The following is an 11,710-nucleotide window of genomic DNA, read 5'->3' as shown; positions in this document are numbered from 1 at the left end:
CCAGTTAACAAACAATGTAATATTATTTCAAGTATAGAATTCAGTGGTTCATCACTTACATATAACACCCAGTGCTGATCATAAGTGCCTTCCTTAATCCCCATCACTCATTTAGCCCATCCCCTCACCCACATCCCCTCCAGCAAACCTCCCCTCTCCTCAGTTTGTTCTCTGTAGTTAAGAGTCTGTTTTATGGTTTGCCTCTTTCTTTTTAGCCCCCCTATGTTCATTGTTTTCTCTTTCTTTCTTTCTTTCTTTCTTTCTTTCTTTCTTTCTTTCTTTCTTTCTTTCTCTTTCTTTCTTCTTTCTTTCAGTTTATTTATTTATTTATTTATTTATTTATTTATTTATTTATTTTGAGAGAGAAAGAGACAGCATGAGTTGGGGTGGGCAGACAGCAAGGGAGAGAGAGAATCCTTAGCAGGCCCCATGCTGCAAGTGCAGAGCCCCATGCAGAGCTTGATTGAGCCCACAAAACCGTGACTTTGTGACCTGAGCTGAAAACCGAGAGTCAGATGCTTAACTGACTGAGCCACCCAGGTGCCCCCATTGTTTTGTTTCTTAATCTCATTGTACTTTTGAGTTGCATTTTCCTGATGACTAGTGATGTTCATCACCTTTTCATATATCTGTTGGGCGCATGTATTCTTTGGAGAACTGTCTATTCAGTCCCTTTGTCTATTTTTTCATTGGGTTATTTTATTTTATTTTATTTTATTTTTTTGTTATTCAGTTGCATTTTGGATGTTAACCCTTTATCAGATATATGGCCTGCAAATATTTTCTTTTATTACATAAGTTCCTTTTTTTCATTGTTGATTGTTTCCTTTGCTGGGCAGAAGCTCTTTAGTTTGATGTGGTTCCACACATCAAACTAATGTGTTTATTTTTTCTTTTGTTTCCTGTGCTTTTGGTCTCGTATCAAGAAATGATGGCCAAGATCAATATCAAAAAGCTTTCGGCCTATGTTTTCTCCGGGTCAGTTTCACTGGAAGTACAAGGGCTGAGATGTGGTATCCTCCACAGCAAAATTGGAGCCAGTTACCTAAAGAGGGCTACTAGTGGAGAAAACAACAGATGCCCCATCATAGGTAGAATTGGTGATAATTCAGCTTGGATATTCCAAACTGCAGACAGGAAGCTTCTCTGCTGGTAATTGTGTGAGTCATCTGGAGAACTCTTATCAGCTCTGGACCAAAAACTTTCAGACTTCTTTGATGTGGGAGAATAAACTAATTTGTTTAAGCCATTAATGGAAACATTTTCCATATGGAAATAAAAACTAGACATATTTTTCATGCTGGCGAAGCCAATGCAAGTATTTTCACTGCCACTGGAAAATCCAAGGACTAGAGTTATTTCGTGGTATTCTATTTCAAGGTCCCACTGTGAATTTGAAGAGCAAAAGAGAGGCATTGAAATGAACCTCCTTATTTTTAAGTCAGTTGGTGTGGATTCCTTCCTGAAAACACTCCTATACTCCGGTATGGTGCATTCTTCATGACAACAAAATGTTGGAAATAAAAACAATTACTAAGTTTAACACAGTTCTCATGTTCTCAGGAGTCTCTGTGAAAATCTCTGATTTCCATTTGGTGGTAGTTCAAGTGCTCTGTGAAAGATTCTTCCTTTCTGTCTTTTTATTCAAGACTTCTCATTTAAGCCTGTCCTAGATAAAATCAATATTAAGTGATGATGTAAAAGAATTTAGAACTGTTTGAACAGGTGCTAGAACAGTAGTTTAATTCAAATCAGAACAAGCCTGGGGGAAGAAGGTAAACGTGGACTTGTCTTAAACACAGGATTTAGGAAGCGTCCAATGATAATCCAGAGTAACATAACCTGGATGTAAATGCTAAAACACTAAAATAATAATTAAAAAAGGATACAACTGATTAAAGTAATAAGATAATAGTTCTGGTGCTTGTGGCTGGTACATGTGCAAGTCGTATTTATTCTTCCTGGAGACTCTTCAAAGACGCGTAAACTTCCATGAGTTAGTATTTATATTTTTACCCTGTATCGATCAGATTGTCCTTTAAATAGGAAATATTGGGAGTGGAGAAAAGGCACTGTGGGGAAGTGGAAAGAGCATCAGCTGTGGAATTTGGAGGACAGGGGTCTCTTTCAGCCCAGCCCTGAGTCATGGTTAACTTCCTCAATGCCTCGTCTTCCTCTTCAGAAAAGATCGTCAGAGTCCCATTCCATTTTCACATCCTGTCATTCTGCAAGTCAGTAGTAGTGCACCTTACAAAGGAAGCGCACGAGGACCACCTGGGTGGCTCAGTTGGTTCAGTGTCTGACTGTGGCTCAGGTCATGATCTCACGGTTTGTGAGTTCGAGCCCCACATCCAGCTCTCTGCTGTCAGCACAGAGCCTGCTTCAGATCCTCTGTCCCTGTCTCTCTCCTCCTCTCCAGCTCTGTCTCTCACTCTCTCAAAAATAAACATTAAAAAAAAAAAAAGGAAGCATGGGAGAAGTAAATAAATATGTAAATAAATAAATATAATCTTCAAGTGCCTCCCCTGATAATAAACCAAAATCCACTAGGCACCATGCACCATATATTCAATTCATGTTTGTATACATGATATGTTATACATACACAGTGTATACACCATATGATGTATATATCAATATATCAATATGATGCATATATCACATATGTATAATGCATGTATATATCAATATGATGCATATATCACATGCATCATATATGATGCATATATCACATAGGTATATGTGATCACATATCACATATGTATAGTGCACACTATCTACTAAGTACCAGACTGCACCATAGGAGATTCATATAGCAGATGCAGAGAAGAAGTTCAAATACAGAATCTTCAGCCAGACTCCTCTCTATGCTCGAGTCCTGACCACTCTACTTGCAAACTGGCTGACTTTATACCATTTATTTAACTACATTGCACCTCAATTTTGTTTCCTTTAATTGGGGTACAAGTTCAAAGTTTCTACCTCATGGTTTGGGGTAGGATTAAATGAGATAATATGTTAAAAAATATACTTATATTAGCGCCTGGGGCAATGCACATACTCCACACATTACCACTATCATCCCATTTAATTTTCCCAAGATCTCTATCAAGTAGAGTATTAGTTTGCAACCTTGGGAGCTTCCCAGGTGAAATCTGAAACTGGGTTCCATACACAGAGGCCAAGGACAGACTCAGGAAAGAGGCAGGCCATTCCAGACTGGTAGGTGGAAATTTTAATATACAAGAGAACTTACATACGACGTTTGTCTTGGGTGACCACCAGATGAGTAGATCTCCACACCTGCTCACCAGAATCTTATATGGAGACTTTAACTGGGTTCAGTCGCATATTTAGTCCAGACGGTCTCAACAACACCTTATTCTCTAAAGCTGTATCCTTGAATAGCTCTGGCTATGGGAACAGTGAGTGGAATGTATGTCCCCAGGACATGGATGGGGGTGAGGAGCCTATGATTGCCCAGGTCCAGCTTGCAGGAGGACCAGCTGTCATATCCTTTTGATGACCTTTTCCAACATAGAGATTTATATCTCCATATTATGTGGCATCTGAAGGTGAAAAAGACTGAGAAACTTGCCCAACATCATCGTGGCTCTTGATACAACTGCTCCAGTCCTCGTAGGCTGAGTAGGGGCTGATCTCCTGGAGGAAAATTGTCAGGCAATATGACAATGTCCCTTCTCTCTAGGTTGTGTGGTTGACTTTTTTTCCAAGCTGACTCCAGCTTCAATCCAGCATCCAGGCCCGCCCTCTGCAGGGGACAGGAATGTTCCCTTAGATCTTTAAAACGTAGCTGAAAGTGAGAAGAGGCAGCAATAAAGGCATTGCTGTCTATGGGCAACTCTGGGTGCAGAGAGAGACATAGGGAGCATCCTACCAATGGCTGTAGAAAACTTAAATACTCTAGGGAAGAAGGTGTATGCTAAATCACCTGTGGAACTCCAGGTAAGTTGAACATGAGTTATCACACAATATAAATGTTCCAATTTGGATCTTATATCAACCCCTGGAGACTATACCAGGTAACCTGTGCAATTTGTTCTATGAGGTTCTAAGTGTATGGACCATCGCACTGTGTATCCAGACCGACATTCCCACAGGATGCTCTGGAGGTCATAGGATGTGAGAACTTCACCATGAAGAGGAGTGTTGTTCTCACTGAGGCCTGCAGTTCCCAAATGCCTATGAAACCCGTGCGAACGTGGGAGCATGTCTTTCTCCTGTTGTGACAAAATGCAAAAAATAAAGACAACTACATTTGCATTGGTTTGTAATATTTCTATAACACCCTACAGTATAATGCAGTTGAGTTATAACCCTGGAATAGATCCATGAGAAGAAATGGACCAAATTGTTTCTTGACACTTTTCTGTTCCGTCAGATCCAGAGACCTTGGAATCCCCACCTGGATCCAGCCTCTGTTCCATAGGAATAGCCCATCTGAGTTAGCTGGTCCTGCTGCATGGCTCACTGGGAATAACCAGTCCTGCCCAGCCATTTACAAGTATGTGACCTGGAGTTACCTAACACTGCTGATTCTTAGTGGCTTAAAACTACAATGACTTACGTCTTACACCATATGCTCATTGCAGATTCCCACTGCATCACCACATTGTCCTCCCCGAGGGACGCAGGCTGGCAGAACTTCCATCTCTTGGAATCTTGCTGGTCACCATGGTCACATGAGTCATACACTGTATTTTAAAGGCTTCCACCTGTACGTGACATATGCTACTTCCCCTCATGTTTCATTGGTCAAGGCAAGTCATATGACCACACCTAACTTCAAGGGAGCAGGAAAGTATAGTCCTACAGAGCAGTTCTTGGAAGAAGGAGAGATAGAAATATTGGCAAATAGCCGTAAGGCCAAATATACCATCATTTACTTCATAACCCATTTTACTTAATGTAGCTTAGCATTTTTATTGGTTGGGACAATTTGACATCCTGATTCCGGAATGAATTGTATTAGCTGCCAAATTTTGAGATTCTATGGCATTTCCCTAAAAACTTCCTCCAGCCTGGTAGAGATCCACTGACTGGTATGTTCAGACTACATTTGCTCAATGGTTTCAAGTCCACTTTCTCCATAAGGTGATCATGAGAAATTCTATCACATTCTTTGCTGAAATTTAGACACGTTGTTTTGATATTTTGCCCTCAACTTGTTAATGTAGGCTCTCTATCAAGAAAGGAAATGAGATGGATTAGGGTGAAAATTTGATGTTCTGTAAGTTTGGGATAATATGAACCCAAGGACAATTGGTTTTTTAGCTTTTATGTAAACATAGATGCAACATTGTTTTAATAACTTCTGTTAATAAGACAAGGTAGTATATTAGTTGGACTCTTTAGCTGGGTATTTGCAGATGGTTGGAAACTGTCAGTCAAGTACTAAATCAGCCTTCAAAACCAAAAAAAAAAAAAAAAAAACCCACTTTTTTGAGAATGAGAAGAGGACTACTAATAATATAGTTGCATAGTATTTAGTGTGGATGTCTTGGGGCCAGGGCACAAAACCCTGTGTTCTATTGTTCAGAACTAATCACATGGCTCCACCTATAAGCAAGGAGACTGGGAGATTTAGTCTTTCTTTTTAGCTTGGAGAAAAATGAAATGGTCTTGTATGGTCTCTGCTGTAATATGTTTTTTAATGATTAAAGGAAGAATACTTTTACAGCGCCAAACATTATCTGGAAAATTCAGAAATCAGCATCCAGAAAATAAAGCCAGTGTTAGTTCCTCCATTATTTCAAAGTCATACAAAATTCACACACAAAAATTTTGCTTTGGCAAAGATATCATAAGCTGAAGTGTGATTTTTAATTACCTTACAAACTTCTTTACACTTCATTTGAGTGTGTGTGTTGATGGAAGGGAGTGAACAGCACCAGCACCAGCGTATTTTTTTCAGGATTTAAGATCAGAGAAGTGAGTTTCAGGAAAGAATGCATCTTCCAGGGGGCACAGAAAGTGGAAGAAACACCTGAATGGTGAGACTAGTTACCAGCAGAGGGTGCTGGCGTGGTACAAAATTCAGATTTTTTTTTTTTTTTTTTTTTTTTTGGAAGAGGAAGTCTCCGATAAAAGACTGCGGGTGTGAGGCAAAATGTAGTAACTGTTTGATCCACTTGGAGGTCTGAATTCCCGCTGCTGCGGGCAGCTCCATCTAGGTTTTAGTGATTTCCTGTAATGACCACATGAATTTCAGGCATCTTCCTCAGCACGAACCCCTGACATTTGCTCCCGAATCCGAGCAGGACGGGGAGAGACTGTCCGGTTAGACTCCTGGGTTAACTGGAGATTTTTAGCAGCTCCTGGTTGCTCATCTGTGGCACCTCCGTGCATGAATTCATGTGGATTCTTTACTTTCTTATTTGCCCAGCTTTTCACAGAACTATTTTCGTGTGCCCTAAAAGAAAAAAAAAATTGCCCAACTGTCAATCCAAGAGAGTCACATTTCTTTTCTCAGGAGGTTACCGTGAGAACAAGGTAACAAGTGCCTGGGAGTCTATACACAGAGGCTATTCACAGAGGCTGTGAAAGGTCAGGTGGTGGAGACAAAGCCCGTTGCGTTTACTCAGTGGAAATTGGCCTTCTTGGCTGTCAAAACATGAGCCAGCCTAACCGGGACGTTTAGAAGAGCATCCTCCCCCAAGTAGGTCGCGGTGGATGTTCCTTTTACACAGAGGTCCCTAGTAAATACTGCTTGGCAGGGCCTTTGTGAACCTGCGCTTCTGAACTGCTCTTTCAGAAGACTGACAGCGTTCCGGGCTGGGAGTCAAGTGACCCACTGGGTTCCAGTCCAGCCTGTCTGGGCCTCAGTTTCCTCGTCGGCTCAACGACAGGGTTGGACACTGCTCCTGAGGTCTCTTCCAGCTCTCACACGCCACAGTCAGACGTTTCTGAGTGGCACAGCCGGCTCCGCCCTCGGGAAAGGGCCCGAGAGAAGGGACACTCCTCGGTCAGCACCAAGGACAAGGGCCGGGGCCCGCTGAGCCCACGCCCGGGCTGTTCCCAGCAAGCCCAGCGGTGGAGCTGGTGTTGGGGCTCTGGGGTTCGGGGGCGGCGCGGGGAGGGGGCTGTGCGTGCCGGGGGAGTGTTGTGGGAGGGGGAAGAGTAGCCCGGGGACTGAGCTAAGGCCGGGCACCGCAGCGGTCCCACCGATTCTGCGCCAAGAGGCCGCGGGCGGTTGCTGCGAGCCTCCGCCGCCTCGCCCTCCGCTCGGCCGCTGGGCACCTGGGGGCCCGTGAAGTCCTCCCCACGCAGGCGTTGACCCCTCCACCCCCTCCCCTTCCCCAGCACCGCCTAGCTCCCCGCAGGGCCCGCGCCGCCGCCGCTTCCCTCGGGGCTCTTTGGACACGCCCACGACTCCGATCGCACCCCTCAGGCTTGGGGGCCCGGGGGGACCTTTGCGCGCCTCCTGCCCCAACTCCCCGCGGGGCGAAGGGTCCCCACGCCCCTTTCCTCCTCCGCCCTCGCCCGCCCGGAGCCCCGCCCCTGTTTGCCCCGCCCCTTAGGCCCCGCCCGCCGTTGCCCCGGGAACCGCGGATCCCAGCAGCTGCAGGAGGCGCCCGGCCCAGCGGAGCAGCCCTCGCCGGAACCGCCGTCGCTCCAGCCGCCGCCGTCGCCGCCGCCGCCGCCGCCGCCGCGCCCCAGGTCCGGCTCCCGCTCCCGCTCCCACTCGGTCGGCCATGCCGCCCCGCCGCGCCTCGGCGCCCGGTGCGCAGCTGCTGCCCGCGTCGGCCCTGCTGCTCCTGCTGCTCGGCGCGGGGCCCCGCGGTGGCTGCCTGGCCAGCCCGGTTCCCTCCGCGCCCCTGCCCGCGCTGGGGCCGTGCGCCGCGCAGCCCTGCCGGAACGGGGGCGTGTGCACCCCGGGCCCCGCGGGCGAGCCCGGCTACAGCTGCACCTGCCCCGCCGGGGTCTCCGGGGCCAACTGCCAGGTGAGTGGAGTCGGCGGGCGTGGGGCGGGGCGCCGGTCGGGGACCAGCGGCTTCTCCCCGCCGGCCGCTGCGCGCTGCCCCGAGCGGGGCTCCAGCGTGCTCGACACCAGCTTCTTCTGCTTCCCGGAGGGGATGGATCCGGCCTCTCGGCCCGCGTGGGCGCGGACCCCTGGCCGACCTTGCAAGCGCCTCTTCCCTGCCCACCCCAGTGCTCCGGCCGTGCCGCCTGGGGCTCTCAGGGCGTGCCGCTCCAGGGCCTGGCAGCCACCCCAGCCTCGGTACTCCTGGCACGACCATTGGCCACCAAGTGGCGCGCCCCTCCTGGGCCAAGCCGAGCCACGCTCCGCTCGAGCGGGGTCTCGGTGCTTGCCTGGCAGCTCCGAGCGCCCCCCCCCCCCCCCCCGCAAGGTGTTCAGTGTCCGGGTGGCCCCTGCCGCCAGTCCCGCTGGACCCTGCGCGTGTCGAGGGTGCGCGGTATGGGAGTCGGGTGATGGCGGGCTCCGTGCCAGGTGGTCGGACACTTTTCTTTCCTTTCCTCCAGCCTTCAGGGCTCTGACAAGGCAGCTGGAGGCCGAGAGGGCAGCTGCCTTCCCGCGGCCTGCCCCTTCTGGGCTTAGGGGGGAATGTTGCAACTGTCGGACGGGTTGGAGGGGACATTGTGCGTGCGGCCCCGGGGTGTCGCCCTCCGGGCCGGACGCTTGGGGCGGCCAGCCAGGGCATGAGCAGGGCACTGGGAAGCTTCGAGGAAGCGCGGGGCGGCGCGAGGGATGGGAGGTGGCCAGCGGCCGCGCATGGATTTGGGATTCACGAGAGAATTTGGTAGAAAATAATAAATGAGGCTGGGTATATGCTAAAGCTCGGTGACATCTATTGACCTAAACATCAACATTTCCGAATAGGCGTTTCGGTAATGTCATGTTGGCAAGTAGAAAGAAAATGCCCAAGTCTCCACTCCAGGGCGGGGGCAAATAACAAACTTCTCTGGAATTCTTCAGTTAAATCAGGTGAATGTGGAACATATTTGGGAGCAAATGCTTTCTTTCATACATTTGGAGTGCAGGAGTTTGTTTTCATGAAAATTGTATAAAATGCTCCAAGAGTTACTTTGAGAATGCCCAAATGGACTCTTCTGTCTGTGGGGAAGAAAGACCACAGATGAGATGAGATGAGATGAGCTTTGATTTTTTTTTTTTTTTTAAATAGAGGTAAACGGGATTGAGACGCTTGACCTTGACAGCCAGAATTTTTGCTATTCCCTAGATTTTTTTTTCTTTGGTAGCAAATTATCGGTGAATCTGTCTCTTCAGTGTTGTGTCCTTTGTTAACTGGTTCCAATAAGCTTTAATTCCCTCGCAGAGATGCTGCTGCTGAGTGTGTGTGGTATGGCCATCCGGAGTGGATCGGGGACATGACGACTCTTTGGGGAATTTGCTGTTGGAGCCTTTCTAACCATCAGGACAAAATCTTGCCGGCTAATTTCCCCTGTTGTTTGATGATTCATGTGACTTTTGTGAAGAAATGAGTTGCCTGAATGCTTCTATCAAACTGCTGATATATTTACATGTCTGAATTGTATCCTTGAAGGAAATAGTTGATTTGGACTCAGAGTATAGCCGGGATGGACAGGAGAAGGTAGGTTAGTGTGTACTCGAGTTTGAGTAAAGGGGAAGAAAAGCTGGGCATTGGGAATTTAACCCAACTCTGAGATTTGTGTGTGTGTGTGTGTGTGTGTGTGTGTGTGTGTGTGTGTGTGTGTGCGTGACTCAAAAATTATAAGAAATCTTCAAGAAAGGCTAAGACCCCTGCAGTGTTTCCTAGATGACTAACAGAGAAGCACAAATAGATACATATTTTTTGTCTTACGTAGTGGTGTGATATATAATGTAATTCATTCAGAAAAGAGTCACAGATACATAAATACTGCAGAACCAACTGGTTCAAGACGGATTTGGGTTTCTTGTAGAGCTCCCATTCCAGGCAGGTTCAGCTACAGAGCGCTGCCCACCTGAGGAGAAGCAATGCTGGGTGTTCTGAGTTCCCCGTTGGAGAGAGAGCCAAAATAACTGTAATTCTAACAGGAGAGATAGCAAATTTGGAACCCGATCTGGCTTGGTTATCCGGAAGAACTTAACTGAGATGATTCAGAGCCTTATAACCCTTACAAAATTGATTCCTGACCATTTTAGCTTAATCTTTCATGATCTTGCAATAGTACTCAAGACTCATTTTCAAAGGCAATCTCAACAGAGAAGATAAACAGAGGAAAAAAAAAAAAAAACCCAAACCCTTACACATACTCAATTACAGATAAGGGAAGTGGATGTTGGCCACTGCAGCCTGGTGGTTGCTGAAATAGAAGCTGGTACTCACTGGATACATTGGAAATGGAATTTTACCTGTATGTGAAGAGAAACCTTTAAACAGAGAGTGTCACCCCCACCCCAATCGCAAAGACAGTGTTAGCAATGGAAACAATAGAACCTAACTCTGAAGTTTTGTTTCTTTTCTTTCTTTCTTTCTTTCTCTCTTCTTTTCCTTCTTTCTTTGTCCTTTTTTTTTTTTTCAAGAAAATTAAGAAAGTCCTAAACCACTAGTCAGGATTAAAATGGATTAAGGCTGTTTTCAGCGTCCCTGTGGTCTGCTGACTGACTGTGTAAGCCCATGGATCCAGGCAGTGCTTCTGGCGTCAGCCGGTGACAGGAACTCATGGGATCTGGGAACTGTGTGATGTGAAGGCAGGATGTGTGGGCCACAGATAAACCTGCTGTGACAGGTGATCTAAACTGGCTGAGCCTCAGTTTCCTCATGTTTGGGAATGAGACCTACCTCACAGGGTTTGTGATAAAGAGTCTGATTTGGCTTTTTGACGTGTGACTGCTGACAGCTTTTCAATATCACCCCACTTTCTTTCCTTCTGCACCACATCAGGGCAAGCTGAGAAAGCTTGGGTGCTTGGGAGGGGTTCACACCCTGCAAGACCCGCCCAGGCTCTACTGGCCCTCCCCTGTCTGCAGTTACCGCCCCCCCCCCACCTCGTTTACTTTCCCTTTTTTATAAATTAAAAATTTTAAATGTTTATTTATTTTTGAGACAGAGACAGAGCGTGAGTGGGGGAGGGGCAGAGAGAGAGGGAGACACAGAATCCCAAGCAGGCTCCAGGCTCTGAGCTGTCAACACAGAGCGCCACGCAGGGCTCGAACTCACCAACTGTAAGATCATGACCGGAGCCGAAGTCCATTGCTTAACCAACTGAGCTACCCTCCTTTCCCTTTTTTCTTAAGCAACTGGTGATCAATTTGGGAGCTGCCTGATCTCCCCAGAAAGCCCCGTCATGTGAGCAAGAACCTGTTCATACCCTGCTGGTGTGTGTGTGGCATTTTCAGTCTTGACATTCAAACCAAATTTTGAGTGGATGACCATCCTGTCTGTGGGATATCCACAACAGCGTTTTGGGGAAGATTAAATTCATTATATGTTGTAAATCACCAAGTACCCATAGTTCCTCCATAAATTCCACCTCTTTCCCATCTTTTTGAACTTTTGCACACATTTTATATACTTATTACCTAACTGTATGAGGTAGATAGAATAGGTGTCGTCATCTCTTGTCAGATGTAGAAATTGAAGCTCATTTTGACTGAATGACCAATCTAAGATCTAGCATTTTGATTACCCTGAAAATCATACAACATGTATGTATGTATTTTAAGAATACTTATTTTCTAAGTCTTGTATCATACTTAAAC

General features: G+C 46.7%; 1 protein-coding gene across 1 annotated transcript in view; it reads left to right on the top strand.

Annotated features, from left to right (window-relative positions):
• The first annotated feature begins 7,700 nt into the window (after positions 1–7,700).
• Positions 7,701–11,710, top strand: part of DNER (delta/notch like EGF repeat containing) — a 318,800-nt gene continuing 314,790 nt past the window's right edge. Inside the window, exon 1 of the mRNA XM_025930353.2 lies at positions 7,701–7,964. Within this exon, the coding sequence (XP_025786138.2) occupies positions 7,716–7,964 (249 nt within the window). The 5' untranslated portion in view covers positions 7,701–7,715. The remainder of the gene's footprint in view (positions 7,965–11,710) is intronic.

The sequence above is a fragment of the Puma concolor genome, chromosome C1, assembly GCF_028749965.1.
Source record: "Puma concolor isolate L17-30 chromosome C1, mPumCon1.1.hap2, whole genome shotgun sequence".
Lineage (NCBI taxonomy): Eukaryota > Metazoa > Chordata > Mammalia > Carnivora > Felidae > Puma > Puma concolor.
The sequence above is the reverse complement of the archived record's forward strand: the minus strand, read 5'-3'. Positions and strand labels throughout refer to the sequence as shown.